The 24,126-nt window shown below is 39.0% G+C and overlaps 1 protein-coding gene across 1 annotated transcript in view; it reads left to right on the top strand.

Annotated features, from left to right (window-relative positions):
• The window catches only part of cacna2d1a (calcium channel, voltage-dependent, alpha 2/delta subunit 1a), a 105,662-nt gene that overhangs the window by 64,561 nt on the left and 16,975 nt on the right, over nucleotides 1–24,126 (top strand). Inside the window, exons 11-31 of the mRNA XM_085436363.1 lie at nucleotides 5,201–5,359; nucleotides 5,944–6,048; nucleotides 6,145–6,223; nucleotides 7,568–7,617; nucleotides 7,757–7,846; nucleotides 8,890–8,952; nucleotides 9,646–9,729; nucleotides 9,854–9,928; nucleotides 10,562–10,633; nucleotides 10,831–10,902; nucleotides 11,009–11,070; nucleotides 11,420–11,496; nucleotides 16,356–16,416; nucleotides 16,504–16,601; nucleotides 18,355–18,439; nucleotides 18,590–18,652; nucleotides 20,697–20,806; nucleotides 22,243–22,317; nucleotides 22,707–22,774; nucleotides 22,877–22,915; nucleotides 23,001–23,072. Of these exons, the coding sequence (XP_085292489.1) occupies nucleotides 5,201–5,359; nucleotides 5,944–6,048; nucleotides 6,145–6,223; nucleotides 7,568–7,617; nucleotides 7,757–7,846; nucleotides 8,890–8,952; nucleotides 9,646–9,729; nucleotides 9,854–9,928; nucleotides 10,562–10,633; nucleotides 10,831–10,902; nucleotides 11,009–11,070; nucleotides 11,420–11,496; nucleotides 16,356–16,416; nucleotides 16,504–16,601; nucleotides 18,355–18,439; nucleotides 18,590–18,652; nucleotides 20,697–20,806; nucleotides 22,243–22,317; nucleotides 22,707–22,774; nucleotides 22,877–22,915; nucleotides 23,001–23,072 (1,659 nt within the window). The remainder of the gene's footprint in view (nucleotides 1–5,200; nucleotides 5,360–5,943; nucleotides 6,049–6,144; nucleotides 6,224–7,567; nucleotides 7,618–7,756; nucleotides 7,847–8,889; nucleotides 8,953–9,645; nucleotides 9,730–9,853; nucleotides 9,929–10,561; nucleotides 10,634–10,830; nucleotides 10,903–11,008; nucleotides 11,071–11,419; nucleotides 11,497–16,355; nucleotides 16,417–16,503; nucleotides 16,602–18,354; nucleotides 18,440–18,589; nucleotides 18,653–20,696; nucleotides 20,807–22,242; nucleotides 22,318–22,706; nucleotides 22,775–22,876; nucleotides 22,916–23,000; nucleotides 23,073–24,126) is intronic.

Genomic DNA, 24,126 nt, shown 5'->3' with positions numbered 1-24,126 from the left:
TGCGGTGGCTTGGCTGTTTAAGCAGCCTTGGCCTGGATCGAGTCATTGGTCTAAACATGGCAGCGGCCTTTCTAGTAATTTCATGGACGACACATGGATAGATCTTCATTGTGGCTGCATTCGTGCGTGGATGCATGCATGCTTGTAAGCTCATTTATCTGACACATACGGTGTGTGTATGTGTGTATATTTATTTAGTATTTTATATGTGACAACACAAAACACAGCTTGGGCGAGCCGCAAAAGGCCACAGGATAAGTTTGATGAATCAAAGTATGCTTTTTTTTCTTTTCTTTTTTATTTCACTTTGAATCAGAGGCATGTAGTGGAAATTGCCCGACTGCCCAATTGAAATACGGTAGGACTCTCAGGCATCAAAGCTTTACTGCCATGGGGATAGGGGAAATATTCATCCATCATCATTTAGAGCTCCATCGCCTGGTCAGTTAAAGCTTTTCTTCCTCCTACAGATATTACTTGTGGAAAGAAAAATAACACAGTTGAAAAGGGTTATACTAATAATGTCCCCCAGCTGAAAGAATTTGAGTAGTCCCAAAGAGATATTGGAGACAATTATATTAGCTGTGATAAGGGCTTAAATGCAAACACCCTAACTTCATTTGGACCCTTTGTGGCAGGGCTACTTAAAGGCAACCCTCAAACGCAGTTTTTGTCTGTCCCTTGGTGTATGTAGTGAGCTAATATCTTTTGTGATGTAGAGGAATGCGCTCTAGAGACATCTCTCTGTAGATCTTTTTGTGTGAAGGAGAAAATATCCAAAATCAAATCCAAAGAAAGTAACTAGAAAATTGCAAAAGATTGTTTCAGCCAGAAAGCATTTGAGCCATGTTTTTCTCAAGCATCGGTCTTTCACACAAACAGTGGAACTCTATTAGTCTGTTGTTGTATAAATGGCATAAATCCAGATGCAGAATTATAAAGTTAGTATATAAGTTGTGAAGTGTCAGACTGTGTCTCAGTATCTGAGCCTGGCTTATTGTAACTCCGACTGTAACAGTTTGTTATTCAGATAGAAGTGATTACTGTAGGTGTCAAAGGTGGGACCTACCTGTGCTGTTTATGATGATGATTCATTAAAGATAACAGAGCTTGACCAGAGAATTTCTTTATTTAACTCTGAGTGATCGATAACCCATTTCTATGCCTGTGTGGGGACAGCTAAAACACAGCTTGTGTTTAGCTTTGGCAAGATTTTGTCCTGATAGGGCCCAGATAGCTTTCAGCTGGACTAAGCAAACCAGAGACTGGATGTAATGTAAGCTTCTTCCTTACAAGTCCATGCATTAAGAGGTACGCAGGTACTTAGTTTCACATCACATACTTAAGTTTGAATGTGTTCTATGTTCAGCGTGGACATAAATCACCTGGGTTTATAAGAGTAGCATTTATACTACAGATTGGTTGCCTGGGATCAAGCATCTCTGCTGCAGTCGAATGAATTGCTCCACTTGCTTAGGCACAGAAGTCTTCTGGTCCTGTCTAAAATCTCCTTTATCCGCATTGTTATCTTTGCCTTTCCTTCACATTCTTCTAACAGTAGGAAATACCCATTATGTTTCAGTTTTCTTTCCATATTAAACATTAATTACATTTTCTTCCACTTCCCCTAATAAACCAGCGGTTTCAGCTGAACATTTGGTTTGGGGCTGTCATATCAGCTAAGTAGAAAGGCCCTTGAAGTTAATGAAATAAGGCTCAAGTGTAATAGGTATATTGATCAAATCCAGCGAAGTTTGTAAACTGTAGACTGCATTTTGAAGCTTAAAAATTTGATATGTGCAAGTCTAATCGATTTTTCAAGTTGGCTTTCCCAGAATGTTGCCATGGCGACCAAGGGTGTTGCCTCACATCACACACCTTTCTGACCAAATTCTATATGGCTGACAGCTAGTTGCCATCTAACCATTTATAATGGAACATGTATGCCTTATACTTGGACTCTCTTATTTCATATAGTTCATAATTTTCTAGTAGATTAACGGAAAGCTTTCTTGAAAGGAGAAAGTATTTTTTTTAAATAACTGGAAGGAAAGTGGAACCAAACCAGCAAACCAAAGGCTTCTCAGTTATTTTAGAGTTGAAAATTCCTGTTAATTCAATAAGTAACAATCTTAAAATGCATCCATCCATCTGTTTGGTATGCTGTATGTGCTTTATCTGTCAGTCACTAGTTTAACATTATCTTTATTCTGTATGTATTTAATTTGTTGTTTCTACTTAATGCCATGTAAAAAGGAGATTTTGCAAAGGAGTCTTGTGACAAACTAGATATACCCTTACTGCTTCCTTAGGCTTTAAGAGGTTAAGTAGCAGCCATGAGCCACTAATCAAATGCTCTTGAATAATTGATCTGCAAGTGTAACCACCTCAATAAAAGCAGATCTTTCAGCAGTTTGTCTTTTGGACAGATAAGAATTAAGTGGAGCTGTTTGGCTATAATGTATGGCAAAAAACAAACAAGCATGGTGATGGAGGGGTGATGATTTGGGATTCGTTTGCAGCCACAGGACTTGGACATCTTAATGTCTAGGACTCAACCATGACCTCCCTTGTATACCAAAGTATTCAAAGCTGGATCATGCAACAGGATAATAATTCTTTCCACAGCAGCACAAAAAAATTATGAATCAAGTCAATATGAGTGAAGCTGTTCCAATGCCCCAATCAAAGCCCAGACCTCAACCTGACTGAAGTGCTGTGGTGGGGCCTTAGGAGAGCTGTACATAACCTAATGCCATCAAACCTCTGTCAACTGAAACAAGATTGTAAAAAAGTTGAAATTTTCTTATGTTCAATTACAAGTTTATTTCTTTATTTTCAAGGTATCAAGGCTGGTGGCTTTTTATTGCTGTTTCTATGATATTTTCAGGTCTTTATTATTAGTTAGATGAAGGAAGTTTGTACATGTGCATGTGTGTAGGCATGTGTCTTTGAGGATGAATGTCTTGGCAGCATATGCCCTGAAACTTCTGCCAACATGTTGAATATTTGGAAACAGATACTGCAAGCTGCAAGCCTCGAGTGTTCTAAAAGCATAACAGAATTTGTCATTTGCCTGGTTTTTGTTCCGTTTTGTCTCAGATTGAAATGTTTCTACGTAAATAGAATTATTATTTCCATTATTTCCATGTTGTTCAAGCCTGTTTTCTGCTAGAGAGTGAGTGGTGAGAAAAAGTGTTTGCCCCCTTGCTGATTTCCAGTTTTTTTTGTATGTTTGTCAATCTTAAATGTTTCAGATCATCAGACAAATTTAAATATTAGACAAAGATAGCATAAGTAAACACAAAGTGCCGTTTCTTAATTTATTATTAAGGGTGAAGAAAATCCAAACTTACATGGCCCTGTGTGAAAAAGTGATTGCCCCCTAAACCTAATAACTGGTTGGACAACCCTTAGCAGCAACAACTGCAATCAAGCATTCGCAATGACTAGCAATGAGTCTTTTGGAGCACTGTGAAGGAATTTTGTCCCACTCATCATTGCCACATTAGTAGACAGCAGTAGTTTTGGTACACAGCAGAATTCATGGTTCCAATGACGACAGCAGGTCTTCCAGGTCCTGAGGCAAAACGACCCCAAACCATCACACTACCACAACCATATTTTACTGTTGTTATGAAGTTCCTTTTCTGAAATGCTGTGTTACTTTTATGCCAGATATAACGGGACTCAGACCTTCCTAAAAGTTTAACTTTTGTCTCGTTAGTCCACAGAATATTTTTCCAGATGTCTTGGGAATCTTTAAGATGTTTTTTGGCAAATGTGAGACGATCCTATGCTCTTTTGGCCAGCAGTGGTTTTCACTATTTTTGGCCAGTCTCTTTCTTATTGTTGGATTATGAACTCTGACCTTAACTGAGACATGTGAAACCTGCGGCTCGTTAATGTTGTCCTGAGTTGTTTTGTGACCTCCTGGATGAGTCATCGATGTGCTTTTGGAGTAATTTTGGTAGGCCGACCAATCCTGGGAAGGTTCACCACTGTTCCAAGTTGTCTCCATTTGTGTATAATGGCTCTCAGCGTGGTTTACTGCCTTAGAATCTGCCATAGACATTTGTAACCCTTTGCAACCCTTTCCAGACTGACAGATATCAGTGACTTTGTTTCTCAGGCGTTTCTTTAGATCGTTGCGGGATTTGTTGCTTTTTGAGCCTGCTTAACTTTTTCAGACGGGTTCTATTTAAGTGATTTCTTGATTGTTTAGTGAAACTGAACTCAGCTTTCCAAAAAATGTGGTTAATCACAGTTAATTCATGATTTAACAAGAGGGCCAATTACTTTTTCACAGAGGACAAGGCAGGTTTGGAGAACCTTTTTTCCTAATCAATGAAATCATCATTTAAAAAGCTGCATTTTATATTATATTACTCGGGTTATCTTTGTCTAATATTAAAATTTGTTTGATGATCTGAAACATATGCAAAACACTAGGTGATCAGGAAGGGGACAAACACTTTTTCATACTATTCTACTTATAGATTTACATAAAAGTGCTGAAATGACAGAAAAAGCAGAATTTATTTTGCACCTCTTTCGTATTTGCGCAAGTTTCAGTGTTTGTTTTTGGTGCCAGTGTTGAACTTGATCATGATTGGAGGGGTGCACTCGAGTCCAAAACAGATGTTTGGCATTAATGAGCCATGTACCAAAGTCCGTGCTCTGTGTATGTGTGATTATATGTGTGCATGTGCACGTGGCGGGTAGGTGTGTGCATTAATTGACTGAGTTCCATCTGTTCCTCCACATTAACTATTCACCAATATTAACATGAAGATACTTCACGTGTGAATCTGTGTAAATGTAATTTAACCTTTTAATGTGATTTCTGCTTCAAGCAAATAATTCCTTCATAATAAAGCTTTTGTTGTTGTTTTGTTTTTACCTCCTTATGCCACTCGTTTCATGCCCTTACCTGCTCTCCTTCCAATTCTTCTTTTCCTATAGCTCCCTTCGGTCAGTCCAGATTTGATTAAAACTGATTTCATTTCACACAAGTGACATATGTCAGTAATTACTGTATATTGTTTCAAATGGAATCGCTTTAATCTTTTTATCCTGAATGTTGAAGCGTCTTTACATGGTTCTGCAATGAAGGGGGGGGAGCCACATATTTAATAGAAAATATGTGTAAGTGTCTTCCCTGCACTTCCCGTCATCCCTCCTTACCTTTTCCCTCCAGTTCCAAAATGTCGCCAAGAATGTGTCGTGCTTTGGGAACCTTGTGCAGGCTAATGTAAGGAACAAGAAGATACTGAAAAACGCTGTGGAGAACATCACTGCGAATCTCAGCACCAATTACACAGCTGGCTTTGAGACGGCCTTTGAACAGCTTAAACAGGTAACGTGTGTCTAGGGCAGGGGTAGGCAACTCCAGGCCTCGAGTGCCGGTGTCCTGCAGGTTTTAGATATCACCTTGGGTTAACACACCTGAATCAAATGATTAGTTCATTACCAGGGCTCTGGAGAACTTCAAGACATGTTCAGGAGGTCATTTAGCCATTTGAATCAGTTTAAACCTGCAGGACAGTGGCACTCAAGGCCTGGAGTTGGACACCCCTGGTTTAGGGTTATACTTGGTTGATGCATTGAGCTTTTTGCGTTAAATTGCATTATACACTATTGTTCCTTAAACAGTGCTCAATAATAATTGTAAGAATAATGACAGCAAACACTGTAGGACACACTAACAACTCAATCCCAGTGGGCTTCTCCTGAATACTGGGTATGTGTCGACCTCCTCTGGTTGTTTCAGATATTGCAGGTTTGATTTTATTAGTATCAGAGCTGCCGTTTAATTCCTCTTCATCTTTTTTAACAGTAGCAGCAAGTTGAATTCTTTTTTCATCGTCTTCTTTTGGCTGTTTTTATTTATCCTTGGTTAAATAGTGGTTCGTTTTATTTCCATCTCCTTGTTTCCGTTAGATGAATTACTCAAGGGCCAACTGTAACAAGATTATTATGCTTTTCACTGATGGCGGAGAGGATAGAGCAGAGAAGATCTTTCAACTTGAAAACCCACAAAAAAACGTAAGCCTGTAAAAAGTCTTTTACAATGTTCAGAGTGAAATACCAGAATGAGCCTTTTAGAATATTTGATTTGATTGCTTCGTCTTTTCCTCGTAGGTGCGTGTCTTTACATTTTCAGTAGGTAAACACAACTACGACAAGGCGCCGATACAGTCGATGGCCTGCAACAATAAAGGTACATTACAGGGTCCGTTGGAGGTTTAGAGAGCTTGTGACACGTTTGTTTCATTCACCTGAATTTTCCTCTGTAGTATAAAATGTATTCTATAGGTACCATTGTAACACCTTTGTAAATAACATATTTTTATTGTAACAACAAGGTTTTAAATGCATACTCTCACTGCCCCCTTTATTAGCTACACCTGTTTAACACAAATATCTAATCAGCAAATCACATGGCAGGAAAATCAACATACTTGACATACCTATCTACCAATCGCTACATTCATAATCTGATGAATGAGCTGGAGAACAACTCTGGGTTATTTTCTTGCCCAAGGATATTTGGTATGCAGCATGGAGCAGCCAGGAATTTAACTACCAACCTTCTGATCAGCCTGGTATGTGAGTGACTGAAGGTTCCATGATGATGATCGCAGGAAGAAGGCAGGCAGAGGGACACAAGTGTGCATACAAATACAGAGCAGAAGAAACTTCTCACCTATGGCAGCCATCTCTGCAGTTTACAGACAACGATCTGAAAAAGAGAAAATATTCAGAGAGCAGCAGTTCTGTGGTTTAAAAACACAGAACTGATGTGATAGTTCACAAAATATGACAATAGAAGACTTGAAAAACGCTGCCGAGTTTTATCAGTCTCAGTTTCTGCTGCTATTCAAATGATAGAGTCAGAATTTAAGTAACATATAAGCATGGATCCACCTTAACTTGTATCAGCTGCTAATGGTGTGGGGGATCATTTCTTGGCACACTTTGTGCCCCTTAGTATCAGCTGATCATGGTTTAAATGTCATAACTTACCTGCATATTGATGTTGATCATATCAATTACTAGTAACCAGTGTACCCATCTTCTGATGGGCGCTTCCAGCAGCTCATATAATCTCAAACTGGTTTCTTGAACACGACATTGAGCTCAGATGGCCTCCGGAATCACCACAGATCATTCAAATAAAAGGACTTTTGGGACTGGGAAGGTGGAATGGATGAGTCACATCATGGTTTTGCAGCTGACAAATCTGCAGCATCTGTGCGATGCTATCATGTCAGTCTGCCTTAAAACATTTTCCAGTTCCTTCTTCAACCCATGCCACAAACATTTAAGGCAGTTATGAAGGAAAAGTCCAACCCAGTACTAGTCAGTGAGGCTAATTGTAGGTAATTGCGACCAGGTGGAGACTAGATGATAAAGTGGTAAATTTTAGCGTTTACACAGCATCTGGAGTGAGGATGATTATTAACATGTTTTTTTGCTGTTCAATATCAATACGTTTTTCTTTTCTTGGGGGGGGGTGTTCGTTTTTTGTTTATAAAATTTAAAAAATATTTTTCTTCCTTAGGTTATTACTATGAGATCCCATCTATAGGTGCCATTCGGCTAAATACTCAGGTAAATACACATTCAGTCACGTCTTTCATGTCAAAGTCCCACCTCACTTACTTAACCACTTGTGTGCTGTGCCCTCTTGTGGTAGAATGCCTCGTGTGCAGGTTCAAAAGTAATATTCTTCCCTTCATCCTCTTGGCAGGAGTACCTGGATGTTCTGGGCAGGCCTATGGTTAAAGCTAAACAAAAGGCCAAGCAGGTTCAGTGGACTAACGTCTACCTGGATGCTTTGGTATGTTAAGTGTTGTAACCAAAATGCATTGCATTACATTGAAAGAGTGTGGAAGCAGAGACTCTGTGCTTGTGTAGAGCTCTGGAATTAGAAGAAATCTGTTTTATGTCTTCTGAAGAATTTCAGATAAGTACGTTTTATTTAGTTATACTAAACATGGTGGTGTCATCCTGCTCAGCCGAACTCTGCTGAAGTAGTGTTTGCGAAACATTATTTGCTAAAAAAGAAAATATAATAAAATAAAGAAGATCATGGTCGTTAAGTCATTAAGATTTACTTCCCAGTTGAAATTCAGATAAGAATACTGATAAAGTCAGCCAACTGGTTTGGATACTGTCAGTGTTTGGAACAGTATTGACCTCATGTCAGCGTTGGAAATATCTGTCTTTTATTACTGGAGACATCCTGGATTTTATCTGACATCTAGTCATTAAAGCAGTATAAAAAAAGGGATCATATAAAATGCATACAAAATTGACATACAAGTTACAAAATTGCACAAAAACAGAAAATGACGTGCAGTAAGGCATTGATATCATATGCTAAGACTGCGTTAGACACCACTAAGCATTAATCTTCTGAGAGCATCTGTTTCTGTCTCTCATATTGTGTCTGATTTTTGTGTAGGTGTAAATACAATTCCAAATTACCTTAATCTAAAATCAAATAAGCTGGGTTTCATTTGAACACCTGACACAACAGTCAATGTGGTTGTAAAGGTATGCCCCCAGACATACAGCAAACATCAGTGAGATTGGTGAGACATGCCGTTTAGCATGATTAAAGTCTACCTTGACCTACTCCTTTAATCAAAAGGGGTCACCACAGTGGGTACCTCCACATGTTTGATTTGAGAGATTTTATTTTTTATGCCGACTGCTTTTCCTGTTTACTTCTTTGGCTTATGTGTTAACCACTAGCACCAATAAATTTCCTGTATGTAAAGCATATCATGGTGTGAACCTGAGATTAGAATTATGAGATTGCTTTTGTTTACACCTGGGAGCGACTTGTGTTTAAACTGTGCCTGTTTAACCTTGCAGGAGCTTGGCCTGGTGATCACTGGAACGCTGCCTGTCTTCAACAAAACCGGCATAGGCTCAAAGGTATCCAGAACCACTGTTGGACTCCTATGTTACCATTTTTTAAAAATCACTTAAATCATTCTCGCCTGCTTTTGTTTTGTGCCTTAACTTATTCATTCTGTGTTCTTTTACATCCTTCTTTGTTGCATTTGACTCACAAAATAAATGTACTGTATGCCTGACACTTTGACCCCATGAGAGGATTTAAGTCTGTGGTTTTTGGATACTCCATAAAGTTTACCAGACCAAAAAGTAAACATACAATTACAGTCTCATCCTTTACTTTTATCCTCTGCTCTCTTGTGGCTCTAACTTACATCCTCTGTTGATGCGGTGGTCCCCCGAAGCTCGCCACAAGAAGAGAATCTAGCATGTCGTAAAACAGAAATCAAAATGAGATCAAAACTGCAGATCAGAGTGAGAAATGATCCGGTAGCTAAGTGCTTCAAGATGAGGTCACATGTCTACCTCGAAGGACTCGGGCTTACCTCCACTGTGACTGAAAACAAGCCTGGAAATGCCTTGTCAGTGACTCATTGCAACACGTGACACTATTGGGAATTAAACTGTCCAGATTTCTGTTGCACCCCATTTCCTTGAAATTGTTCAGAATGCACAAAGGGACTTGACTCATCCAAAAAGAGCAGCAGGATATAAAGTAGGAGTTCTTGCAGTGATTTTTTTTAACTGTTCTTTCTTATGGCTTTCTCTTAGAAACCTCAAAACCAGCTTATCTTGGGGGTTATGGCGATAGATGTGTCCCTGGATGATATCAGGAGACTGACTCCTCAGTACACTGTAAGGGCAACACAAATAAAGACACACAGATCCTGTGTATTAATAGGGTAGATATTACATTTGATTATTAGTTGCAGTCCTCTTTCACACAGACATTTGCTCCTCTGTTCTTTTTTTCTTCTAGTTTGGTCCAAATGGCTACTACTTTGCCATCGATCCAAATGGATACGTGTTGCTTCATCCTAATCTGAACCCACAGGTAGGCAGAACTTGTGAAAAATTGATTTGTTTCTCCAAAGATTTGCTTCTTACGTTAAAAACCATTAGATGGTCATAACGCCAGTCAAACAGTCATGAAAAATGGCATTCCTGATTATCAACAGGCTTATTGTTATGGTTTTGCAGCCTGTGGGATCACTTATGTTGAGTTTTAGCAATCATGTTGCAGGATGAACCTTTGCAGAAAGGTTGTGTTTCTGTGTATCAGATGTGAGATGTTTCTTTTTTTTTTTTCTTTGCTTACCAGTCTGCTATAGTCATTTCTGTTGCCAATGGGATGTTTTCTTGGATTTCTACACTGACTGTGTTATTTGGCTGACTTTAGTTGTTTATTATACACAAGTCAGCCATATGGCTCCAGGATGGTGTTTGTTGAAGCGAGGCAACACGGGCGGCATTGAGATATGCATTTTCTTGTAAACGTTGTATGCACAAATTGATTACAGATGATTACAGCAAATTATTTCATAATAAGACTGCAAAATATCAAAATAGTTTCTTGGAAATACATCAGTAAGAGATGATTACTAGTCTCTCCTTTTTTCTTTTTTTCTTTTTTTCCCCCTGCCAACATTTTTGGTACGCAACACTAATTGCTCGCATTTCTGCGCAGACCGCCAAGTTTCATGAACCTGTAACACTGGATTTCCTAGATGCAGAGATCGAGGATGACATCAAAGTGCAGGTTTGAAAAACACATTTCTCTGACTCCTATAATTGCAGGAGGTCACATCAAAATCAGATAAACTGTAATACAAGGTTGCCAAATATATGGCCTGGATCCAAAAAGACTCCAATCTGGCCCCCTGGACATCTATCAAATGAGTCCTAATAAGTGACGTGTCACTATAGTATCATTTATTTGTAATGTTTGGTCAACAGATAAGAAAGCAAATGATTCAAGGTGAAACAGGAAGTGCGACTATATCTACACTGCTGAAATCAACAGATAAGGTAATTTTATTTGATGATGCGTGATCATGATAATTTGGTCATTTTGTCAGCTTATACACATATATATATATATATATATATATAGTCATAATATTCTTGCCTAAAGCGTTACATCGATCGAGGTCAGAGGATGTACACCTTTGCGCCGGTGAAGGGGACTGACTACAGGTACGCAAAATATTTTGAATATGATTTCGGCGACGGTAGATTTGGTGCATGCAGATGGTAGGCTTTTTAAACCTCGTGCATGTTTTGCATTCGTACTTTACATAGTCATAATTCTGTTTTGTGCTCATTAAAAATGATCTGTGGTAAGGGCAATATCCAGACACAATTTGGAATAAACTTTTGGAAAACCAGAGTGGCTAGTGTCTGCGCAGCTTACTGCATGTGAACTGGTAAATTATGCTTCCTGCTAAAAATACTTTGCAAGCCTTGCTGAAAGATTTGTGGTGGAAGACTGAGGATTTTTTTTCCAAAGCAAAATGTCATGTTTTTATCATTTGTCCTCTCGCAGCCTGGCCCTAGTCCTGCCCGAGTACAGCATGCATTACATCCGTGCAACAATTGGCGACACAATCACCCAGGCTAAATGTAAGTGCCACACTAAATCAGTTCAGTCTCTTTTGCTATTCAAGGTTTTCCACTCATTTATATATACAGACAGTAAATACATGGCAGTGGGTGGAAAATGACTGTTAATATTCTCCAGTGACATCAATGCTCTCCATGTAAGGGCTAAAAAACACTTGTGTGTCTTGTTATAGTTCCTATTCATCACTTATAGCACACCCCATATTTGCTCACACAGAGATAATATATATACAGATAATTCATTTACATGCTCTCTCCTTTCCTGCACTTGTCACTTGTGTATCTATTGCAAAACCCATGTTCAGTTGTGGTGGTGTTCAAAGTTTTTGTCACCAGACAAGCGGGACGAGAGGCTCCAGTGTCCCGTTTGGCACATATAGTACTCATCACTTCATTTAAAGCCAAATACCTCAGCGTGTGTGAGCCTGCCCGTGTGTGTTACCAAGAGGGTATTTATACATTTGTGCTCAGTCGTGAGATGATATACACCAGATCAGAGCGTCCATATGTGTGGCATTGTCGTCATGTCCCTTTTAAGATCTGTCTGTTCCCACTAGTAAAAGATGTCATTGACTTATAGTGTTACTCAAAGGACATTTTTATTGTGTGTCTATATTCATTGCAGCTAGGTTGGAGCCATGCCTGGTTAGAGTCTGCATTCAGTGGACATTTGTGGATCTTGTAAATGCAATATTACTTTTGATTTTGCATATATTACATAAACCTTACAGTCATACTGGTCAAAGCACATTTTAAGACTTCTAGGCCACCACAGCACACTTCTTATTTCAGGAAAGACACAAAGCCTGCTGGATTCTGGCAGTCTGTTATATTTCATCACCTTTCAATAATCATACATGTGGACAGTTTGAAAATGTCTCTTGGAAGGGCTTTTTGTAACATCTGAGATTTTGGTATTGGCTGAAAGTTTTAAAGTTATAACAGTTGATTTCTTTTTCATTACAGTGATTAGTTTTTGATTGCAGAGTAACCTTGCACACACTAGCAACATTAAATAGTTCAGAATAGAACAAATTTAGCTTGATTCTAACAAATTAAATTAATGCAGAGTTGCTTTTGTGCTGAAGTGTGATGCTGTTAGTGTGAAAATTCAGTTTGAAATTAGTGTGCACACACACTTAAAAATGTGTTGTTGTTTTTTTTCTTAAAAAGTTTTTTTTTAATGTGTTTATCCATGAAAGAAGAACCTGCCCATGATCAGTTTAATGATCAAGTCAGTGTGTGAAGGTTAATCCCTACAAGCCTCAGGATCTATAAAAGAGAATGGTCATATTAAAAATGGTCACAGGTGCACTGCAACTGTAACTCTGAGCATTGAAGCCCCACCCACCTGCTGTTTAAACCTTCTGTTTTTTAAGCAGCAGCCAATCAGATTAAGTTACAGAGAAGGAAAGGGAATAGATTAACTGAGGAACTCCACCAAGTCTAAATGTGAGGTAAAAGGACCATAAATAAGAATTCTTTCAGTTGTAATTCATGCAAAGCTTCTTCAATAGAGTCAACTAATAGAAATATGGTAATGACAATAAGAGCTCCACTTTAAATGTAAATGTAAAAACCATTTTGTTCCTCAAGACAAATCAAATGAAGCTTTTATAAGATGACTGAATGAACAGATTTTTGCCACATATCATAACGTTTGTTAAACTGCCCCTTTGTGCTTTCCACAAACTGATTACTTAAACGGTTGGGCACTTTCGTAGAACAATATTCTTATTCAATTTCCCTTTGAATAAAATATTGTGTAAACCCTGTTGGCTTACTTCCTTTCCGGCTCTCTTTTCCCAATTCCCTCTTTCCTCTCCTCATCTTTTCACTGTCCTCCCTTCTTACGTTCTCCTGCCTTCTTCAACTCTTGACCATTCCTGGTGTGTTGGACCCCTGCAGCGTTTTTGGGCAAGTATTCTCCTCCTGTTTTTTGCCTCACAGCCCCTGTATTCTTTGTATTCTCTTATCACCGGCAGACTTTGGATGTAACGTCTTTTCCTTTGGTTCACTCTGTCTGATGCGGCGGACTCACAAAGACGGAAGCATTTTGTTCTAATGATCTGTTTTCCTTCGTATGCTGGTTTCTGATTAATAATGACAGTTCTGTGACACTGAATCAAGCTGCTATTTGCTCTGAGAAGCAGTGCTTCGCATGCAATGTGGACCCACAGTGCGGCGCAGACAGTGTGTGCGGGTCTGTGTGTGCAAGTGTGTATTTAACCCCCCACCTGTTCCAATGGCCCTCAGATGTGGTTTTGGCACTAACCTACTGTAGCAGGAAGAACAGAGGACAGGATGTTTGCATTATTTAAAGGTGAAACCATAAAGGAGAAAGCTGTGAGTCTGTACCCCGAACATGAGTTAGTGTGAGTCTTTGTTTTCCTCACTTTTCTCCTTTTTGACTCACTTTGATTTTTACAACCTTGTTAAATAACTCCTAATGAAAGACAGGATACTTCTGAACACACTAAGCCTCGCCTCTTCTGTCTGCCCTTCTGTGTGCTTTGTCATCAGTTTTGTCTTGTTTGCAGGCATCGAATCCAAAAGTCTCAGCAGAACATCGTTAATCTCTGAAACTGAAGCCTGGCTTGTCTGCTTTATTCCTTTTCAGAGAGTCAGAGCACTGTAAATGTCAGTTTAAAAACACAGTTCAAGTCCAAACCATAATCTCCCAATTCCCTCATCTATTTATCACGCATTTGTTAAGTCGGTGCAGATTTTTATTTCTTGTTTGTGTATGAGAGATCGATTTATGCTGAAATCCAGAGTTACTATGAATGAATTTAGCATTTTAAAGAAGCTCACAAAACAAGCCAAGGGTTTTTATTACATTTTTTATTTAAAAGCCCAAAAAGTAAATTAATTCCTCATTTCCCAAATCTCTCTGCTATCCATCATTACTGGATACTTTGTGGGATTAGTAAGCAGTGACTGAATATAAAAGAAAAACCACATCGCCAGAAGAATGCTAATCCTAACGCTAAAAACACATATCAAACCTAACTTTAGAAACCGCATTTTAAGCCTCTCTTTGTGTTGTCCATCAGCGCTGTCTCCATTTGCATCCAAAGGGCTAAAAACCTTTAGTTCGAAATGCAATATTTCTATTCAGGACTCGTTCTGTGAATAAAATATTGTCACCTTTGACCCCTGTGGTTTTACCCTGTCTTTTCTTTCCCCTTTCTTTTCCCTCTCGTCTTTACCTCCCTGGGGGATGATTCGCTTGTTCATTCACTTTGTCTCTGCTGGGATTTTTTCCACTCCAGGGAAAAATGGCAAGTATTTTTTCCTTTACTTTCATCTCTCTCCTTCTGGTTCCGAGTCTTAGCGGTCTTTTATACGGCACATCTGGCCAAGTCTGTTCTGGTGTATTTTTATTTTTGCCTTTATACCTGATTTTCACCTGTTTGTGCAAAATTTGAATCTTTGCGGTCTGTAAACACAACTTTTGCCTCAGTTAGTCTAGCTGTACGAGTTATCGCAGCCCCTTATCATTACCAGAACACCAAATGGTGTGTTTGTGTCGATGCTGCTGGTGTCCTGACAGATGCAAAAAGTATGTTCCTTGGAAACTGAGCTGTGACTGAACATAGACGATAATCAGATAAGCTTCTCAATTGTGACGCTTCGCAGCAATTTCTCGTATTTAAAGAAAGTCTAAACGTGTTTCAGCATGCAGTGTTTTGAAGGGACATATTTCAACACAAATTACAACATTTACCTTAAACCTAACCAAGGAGTTTTTAGTTACAAACTTAAAATAAATTAAAATACCAAATGTAAACAAAGTCAGGGGAATAAGGAAAATGGAAAGCTACCAAAGAGAAAACAGACTGCGGATGATCAAACTTGTGACTGTCTTCATTGACATACCCACAACCTTCTCATTGTGGGGACTTTTTTTAAGAGACCTGTTATCTCTCATTGCCAAGACATACAGGGTTTTAGATCGTTTAATACATTTAAAACAAGATAACCTGATAAATAAATACAAAATGCAGTTTTTAAGGGAAAAAAGCAAACCTAAAAAAAGTGGAAAAAGTAGCCGCCACCTAAACCTAATAACTGGTTGTGCCACCTTTGACAACGAGAACTATAATGAAGTGCTTCTGCTACAAGTCTGAACTTTGACTAGGCCACTCCCAAACCTTCATTTTTTTTAATTAATTAATTAATTTCTTTTTAGTCATTCAGAGGTGGACTTGCTGGTGTGCTTTGGGTCATTGCTGTGTTGCATGACTCAAGTGTGCCTGAGTTTCATGGGAAAAAATGCCTCCTTCATGATTTTCTGGTAGAGAGCAGAATTCATCATTCCATTACTGCAACCTGTGCAGGTCGTGAACAGCAAAGCACTCCTAGAACCCCTTGAAATGCTGTGTTAGTTTTGCTGCACGTAATCTCTTCATTTCAAATAATATTTTATCAAAACTCGTGAGGATCATCAAGATGCTTTTTTTTAAATTTTGGTAAATTTAGTCAATCACAGTTAATTCATGTTTAATAAGAGGGGCAATTCCTTTTTCACATATAGCCAGGTAGATTTGGATAGCTTTTACCCCTTCGTAATGGAAGTCATCATTTAAAAACTGCATTTTGTAATTTCTCTGGTTATTTATTTTAGTCTAAAATTTGTATTATGACCTGAAACATGTAAACGTGAAAAATATTCAAAACATATGAAATAAGGAAGAAGGTTATAATAATTTTTTCACCTTTTTGAGGTATCAGTCTCGCTCAGATGGAACATCTCATCTCAATCTCAATATAGTGACTCTTATTAACTTGTCTATTCTGAACCTAATTTTGAACCTTTATTGGGGAAAACTCATATTACTTTATACTTATCGCAGTTTCTGAAAGCCTCATGGCTGACAAGTTTGATGAATATGGCTACACACTGATTGCACCGAGGTAAGAAGGCACAGACAACTTTTTATAAAGTTACTTCTAACATAACTTTTACTCAGTATGACTGGAGAATTGTTCCATTGCCAACAGAGATTACTGCAAGGACTTAAAGCCTGACGCCAACAACACAGAGTTCCTCAAGAGGTTTAACGATTACATTGACAGGAAGACTCCAAACAACCCCATGTGTAAGTATCAAAAAATGAAGAAATATTTACCACAATTTTTGTCCATTTTGCATGTTCTTGGTGCCTATGGTTATGATGTGAGCACTGTTTGTTATAGTAGGTGTACATGAAAAAATAATTTTATTTTTTTACTGGAAGAGTGCCAACCCAAACATACTCCCAGAAGTCTCTCTTTCCAGTGAAGTACAGGTCTGGCTGGATGGTTTGGTGTGCCTGACTAGGCAAAGCTTTGTAATGTTGAACCCCTCTGTTCGTGTTACCCATTTGATGCTAACTCTAAAAGTCTGACCATCACACGCCTGACTGCACATGTGTGAGGCACGTCGGCTTAGATGTGACACACACACACACACACAGTATTCGATAGCAATATGCCTTCCACACCCCACCTATAGCCGCTCGACCTCATCCAATTACTCTGTGTTTGTGAGAAAGAGCAGGACACGTCAAGCCGAGAGCGTGAGCGGAGCAATAAAACACAAATCAGGGACCAGTGGACCTTTTCCCTAACATCTGACCAATGCATTAACATCCTTGCCATTTCTTACATGCGCTCATTGATATGGATCACTCTTTTTTTTGGGGGGGGGGGGGCTGAGTAAACCAAAAGGTCCCCTGATATTTATAAAAGCTCCTATATTGTGTTCCTTGGTATAATTTGATGGTGTGCATTTAATAACTTACTTCAAACATCTCAACAGGATCAATCCAATAAAACTTTTCACCCAATTGAAATATTACTTTCACCATTATTAGCTGCCAGTTTAATGGAGTCCATAGAGAGCAGAGAAGGAGAGAGAGAGGAGGCCCATGTGGACTGTTGGGGGTTTGAGCATCGTTACACGCTTTACTTGGTTAAGCCACTGCAGTGGCGAAGAAGTTGAAGTACATTAGGAATTCCTGGGCTGCCTCCAATAAAGAATCTCTAATGAAAAACACTGCACAGAGAGGGAAGGTGGAGTAGGAGGGAAATAAAGTGTTACACCAGCTGTTTTCTCTGATGTGTGTGTGGCGTGTCATAAAGGTTGGAGGAGGTGGAGGGGGTGCACCGACGAGCCTCGATGTTAATGGACTGAAGAGGGTCGCCTGTGGGTTCAAAGAGGCGGGCATAGCAACAAAAAAAGAAATGGACGAGCAGCTTGTATCATATGTTACCTTTGTCATGTGGTTTTTCACAGAAGACCGCAAAATGGTTTTTTTTGGTAACACCTGTGCTACCCTACCACCTACCCCAGAGAAGGAGGCGTGTGCATGAAAATGCGTGTTTCATTCCTACAGTGCTTTAATACTTTTTATCTGTTTCTGATTTTAAGACGCTCTTTTCTTCAAAGAGTAATATTTGTTCTGAAAATTTTCATTTGTGACATTGCTTCAGCTTTATTTTTTCAGCTTTGTTTCCATTTGGATCTTTTTAGGTGTTTGTGATTTTGGTAATATCTCAGTTTAATCTTGTTCCCTTCTCTCAGTTAGTGATTTGGTTCTGGATACATAAAATGTGATGCAAATGTTAAAATATTTCCAAGCATGTTTTTGTTTCTGACAGTATTTCTGTTTTTCTCACAGCAGAGTTTGTGGTTACTCTCTATTAATGCTCCACAGTTTTCTTTTGTTTTTATTCCACATAATTTTCTAAAGTGCAACATCAGCTTATTGAGATGAGACAAGACTGATGCCTAACAGAAGTCTACCGACTCACTCGCATATTATTCCAAAGGTAAAATACTGAGGCTCAAAATTCTGTTTTGCTGTTTAGGCAATGTGGATTTGGTGAACCGATTGCTCCTCGATGCTGGCATCACCTCCGATCTAATCAAGATATGGAAACAAAACGATCCGATGTAAGTGAAGCACCGGTATTTGGTAAAGAATGACCAGGTGGAAAAAATTGAACACAGGTGGTTCAAGTATTTCAGTTAATGTCAAAGATAAAGCACATTCCAGTTTTTGTAACGGTATGCTTTACAGCTTTATTTTACTCTGCTTGTCAGAAACGGTGTCATGTCCAGATATGTTGCGACTGAAGGAGGGATCACACGAGTCTACCCCACAAGGTATTTCTTAGATGATCAAGGGCAGGGTTGATTTAGGATCATGGGAAGAAATATGTAGTATGTTTAGGATTATCTGATAAAGTATTATGATGTGGTCTGCTTATAGAGCACCAACTTACCAATGTAGTGCTTGATTTTTAGTGGTTATGGCATAAAGTCAGATTTGTTATGTATGTTTGGATATAAATGTTTATCCATTTACTGCTGTATGTCAGTGGGTGATGGTGGTATAAGCTGAGGAAAGTGGCCCATTGGACCTTATACTTTGGTCCCTAGGTGCTTGACCCAGCTTCTCCTGGGGATTGCCAAGGCTTTCCCAGGCCAGATTGGATATTTAGTTCCTCCAGCAAGTTCTGGGGTTTCCCTGGGGATCCTACCAGCAAAACATGTCTAGAATACCTCTACATAGAAGCATTCCAGCCATCTTAACTGGTCCTTTTCTGTGAGAAAGTCCAGCTACAGTATTCTGCCCCTCCTCTAGCTACCTAAACTTCTAGAGTGATCCCACAAAAAAGTCAATATCCAGTTAGTTCATACACCTTGAGTAAAGGTCGAGCAATAGCTTGACAAATAAATTTAGAACTTTGTCTCCATCCCTATATCGCTCCTATCAACGATAGTGGAGTCAAAAAAGTGGCATCTTACTATATAAGTCACATGACTAGAACTCAACATCCCGTCTGTTGTTTAGGATACGATGGAGATCATGAAACTGTAAAGAGCTTTTAGAAAATCCCAATAATCAAACGGATGGTGACAGTAGGAAGAAAAAAAACTCTTCTTCGGTTGGGGATGAGGGGAAACAGAACAGAGAGAGAGAGGACAAAAGGTATACTAGAGAGAGAGAGAGAGAGAGTCCAATCTATTTTTTTCTCAAGGATTGTTGCTGAAAAATTGTTTGCTTTCATTTAGCACCCTTCAGAGTGATGAGTGATTTATGGGTTGCTTCCCATTCTGGTAAAACCTGTATTTTACTGAATCATTTCAGGTTCAGTTTTAAGGAAGTTTTATTCTTACTTACAGGATAGGGTAGCACGATCTGATATCCTCGTGTTGGTGTTGTTCCCAGATCATCATACTAAATGTTGTTCCAGGATCAACATTGCAAGTGACCAATCAGAATGTTGTGACGTCATACTTTTGCGACTTCGGGAAAAACCGGCGTAAAACCAAAAACTGTACTTAAGCTGCGAGAAACCGCCTCTGTCCGCCGATCAACGGACCCTGACCCTAACCCTAACCGTAACCCTTTAATAAACAGTAAGCAGAATTGATATTGTCCTTGCAACATTGGAATTGCATAAATGCACGAATGGCTTGGCGCGCAAAAGAATAACGTCACAACAATGTGATTGGTCACTTGCAATGTTGAACCTCGAACAACTTTTTCATGATGGTCTGGGAACATCACCAACACGAGGATATCAGATCATCCGGATAGGGTAAGTCATTGGCAACTCTGGTCTGTGGGGTACCGCAAGGCTCTGTCCTTGGACCACTTCTGATTTCTTTATGCATATTACCCCTGGGACAGGTTATCTGTAGGCACAGTGTTTTCACTGCTATGCAGATGACACAAAGCTTTACATCTCTTTAACACTAAAGGCAGTCATCAAGTTAATTAACTAATTTTATATCCAATATATTGAATGCTAGATGGCACAGAACTTCCTGCAGCTAAACATGGATAAGACAGAAATAATCGCTATCATCTCTTCTTAGCAAATGTTTAAAAAAAAATTTTAATTTACCTGTTTTTTTTATTTTCTTCTCGCTTTTTAATCTTCTCCTGCTACCAGCATTCCCCTAATACTGTTTCATCTTTATCTCTTCTTTAAATATTTTATTGCTATTTGTTTCCTATCTTGTTTTTGATTTTTGAAAGGTGCTCTATAAATACATTTTATTATTACTGTTATTAAATGTGAGCGTGATAAACAAAGAACTGCAGTTAGAATTAGATCTATAGATATTAGAGTCAAAAATGTGGTCGTGGTAGTATTAGATTGGTAATATTTGAATGCACTCGTCTTTATTTTTACAGTAATGGCCTGGACTGGACTGGACAAGCGGAGACGTATGATTTAAGCTTCTACAAGCGAAGTTTGGACAACGATCTGTACATCTTCACTCCAACTGTATTCGAAAATATTTGTGAGTAACAGCTACTCGGTTGTGTCATCACCTAAGAGTTATTCTCTCCCAAAGACAACTTTGGCTAAAATACCCAGAAAGCCTCTTTGAAGATCCAGCTCGTCCGTTACTACTCCACGTCACTGTGTAACATATTTGTGCAATGCCGTACAACCTGCAAAGTAAGCTAAAGAATGACTGGCTACAACGCAGTCACCAGGGTGTTCAACACAGTTCAGTGTTCACAAACATATCAGTGTCAAGCTATAAAGAGGCAGACACTGTCTGAGCTCTAAATAATTAGCTGTTAAATCTCTCTATCGGGGGCTTGTGGGAAATAAACCCACAACAAGGCTTGAGCCTTTACCTCAGTTCTCACCTTTGTCTTGACTTTCACCTTCACAGAACTAAATGGTTACAATGTATTGTGATCAGATCTGGTTCTCTTGTGCTCAGATTGTGATTCTAACTTAGAGTCACACTCAGTAACTAACTTATTTTTTCTGAAGTCAAAAGCGCTTCAGTAGTATACAGTGTTTTTATACAGTAAACCATACAGTTGTATGAATGAGTCACTAAAGGAGCATCAAATGGACAGTTTAAAAGAAAGTTGAGTGTAGTGGGTGAGGGGACAGCAGTAACAATTTTGTGAATTGTCTGTGAAGGTTCTCTGTCATCTAGGTCATGATAGTCCAAGGAGCTTGGAAAGAAAAGCGTCTGGACTTCTTTAAGTTGCTTGAAGACATTTCACGTCTCGTCTGAGAAAGTACAACATAGAAGAGCCACCTCGACGGGACAAGACTCGGCAGTCCATCTCCATCTAAAGGACAAAGGTCACTCTTTCGAGGAAACCAATGTTGACATTATGGACAGAGAAGACAGATGGTTTGAAAGAGGAGTGAACAAAGCCATCTATGTCCACTGTGAACGGCCCTCTTTGAACAGAGGCGGTGGTTTACGACAACAACTGTCTGCCATCTATAATCCAGTTCTGAGATCCCTTCCCAGACGCTTTAACTCCCACTCACATCCCGGGCCTTTTGACTTCAGGAAATCACATGATGGGGTGGGGCAAGGTCTCACAATCAGTTCACCCGAAAGCTTGGCTGATTGTGACCCACACCCGTTTTCACACCTTAGCTCGTGTGATTAGGTAGAGGATCATTAGGGGGTCCATGTCCCTCTTGTGGGGACACTCCCACAGGGCTTAAATCTGGGACTCTCCACCATTTGATCATAGAAATGAAGAAGCTTCTCGGATGAGAAGTGAAACGTCTTCAAGCAACTTAAAGAAGTCCAGACGCTTTTCTTTCCAAGCTCCTTTGACAGTTTTGTGAATTGTTAATTTGTTTAGTTTGCTAACTTTTAACGATAAAGCCAGTAAATTGTTAGTAGCCATAAAATGAAAATGTGCACATACCATTTTCAATGCAGCGTTTCCTTGGTTTTTCTTGTAGCTCAATATGAGGGTTCAGTTCTAGTGAGTAAAGCAGTAAACCTCAAGATTGACGATACCACACTCAAACCAGCTGGTAAGAACACACGTGCACAAATACAAATCACAACCCAATGAGTGTTTACATATTTAAGGCCCATTTCTCATGCTCCATCTTTTATTAAACCGCCTACACATAAACACACTTACGCTTAAAGCGATGCATCTTATTTATAGATCCACACCCTATAATGTGAACTTCTTTTCCTCCAACAACACTTGCTGCTTCTAATTTAATAGCCACTACGTTTGTCTATTTCTTCTTCCCTCTGCCATAGATACACAAACACACATACACAAACCACACATCAAGTTGTCTAGTTGTCTGTGATCTTTAGCCAAGTTCCATTTTCTGAGTTCAGAGTGGAAAGTTGACACAGAGGTCCGGTATGATCTAGGATGTCTGGCTTTTGTGTTTTAACCCAGTGGTCGGTGTACATTTGGACATAGATATGTGGAGAGAGATCTTCTCCAACACCTCACAGAGAAAAAGTGTGAGTAGATCCTATCTTGATGACATATTCAGCATGTGCGCAATTAGATACATTTTGTCGTTCCTATCAGTTTTCATCATTTTGCCCCTTTATGTTTTCAAGTGCAAGGATGAGCTGTGTGGCTGTACGATAGGCGATAAGGTAAGAGGTTCGGGTATGTAGAAAATGTTTTGCTGTTAGTTTTGGATGAAAATCAGCGCTGGTTTAATTATCTGTTTAATTCCAGAATTTAAACTGTTATATTCTGGATGATGGAGGCTTCTTGGTGATGACCAATCAGATTGACCATTTTAATGAGGTGGGCCTCTGGATTTTGTCCTTTTTTTTCTTTCTTTTTTTTTTCCATTCACACAGCAGTTGAAAATATAGTGATTCTGAGTGCCTGATTTAATGTGACCAGAACTCTGCAGTCCTGCGAAAGCTTAACACCCCAATTCTCCTCATCTGGAAACTGCCACAACTTTGTATCTAATTAGCAGTACCTGGCTACTACCTACCTTGGGAACAGTAAGGGTGTGTTTAGTTTTTCACAGGACATAGAACCCTATAAAAACATAACTTTTCACATGAGTGTATAGATAATGTAACAACTGATCAAATTCTGTTCATGAAATGAAATTGGAGGTTCAAGGTAAGCTGGATTTAAGTTGAAATATTTTGTGTCAAAACAATATTTCTTTCATTTTTCTTTACCTTGAAAGAAATTCTTTTTTTACTGCCAGAGGACTTACATGCTCAAAGTTGAATTGAATTCAACAACCAGTCATTTTACACACAGACTGACCTTTTCCTGGACTCACCTAATGCAGTTTGTCTTTAACTTGCCAGCTTTCTAATACAAAGCCCATAAAATGTTTGAATATCACAACAAATCTTTTGTGAATCTTCAGTAAGCCTAAATTTGCTTTTTTATTACTAAAAAAAAAACATAACAAGGGAACCTAATAAAGTTTTCCCATGGCTTCCTATTATTAGCTAATTCAAAAAGCCCAAATACAGAAAATAAATGTTATTGTCCTATTCTAAAGGCTGACACTGGGCCTCTGTTGTCATCTGAGTAAATGTTTTCATGCCACCTCAACTCCTTCCCTAATCAGAGTTGGGTGTATGGTGGATAAATCAGTAGCCTCAGCAGTACTAAAAACCCAGTGACCTTGTTTATAAAAGGCAGTGTGCCCTCAATCATATTTCTCTCTCTGTGAGCTTCCCCTTTTCTCTCCCTCTTACTATGTCCTTCTCTCCCCAGCTTATTCCTTTGCTCTCTCCAAAACGCCCTCCGGGAGTCTGCAAGCTAGCAGTGCCGGGACTGTTAATTCATTATTTGCGTTATTGCACGTGGAAAGAAAAGAAGG

Source organism: Copadichromis virginalis, linkage group LG17 (assembly GCF_057382275.1).
Source record: "Copadichromis virginalis isolate Kocher_CV1m ecotype Utaka linkage group LG17, C_Virginalis_male_GT1.1, whole genome shotgun sequence".
In the NCBI taxonomy this organism is placed as follows: Eukaryota; Metazoa; Chordata; class Actinopteri; order Cichliformes; family Cichlidae; genus Copadichromis; species Copadichromis virginalis.
This window is presented reverse-complemented; position numbering and strand designations above follow the sequence as displayed.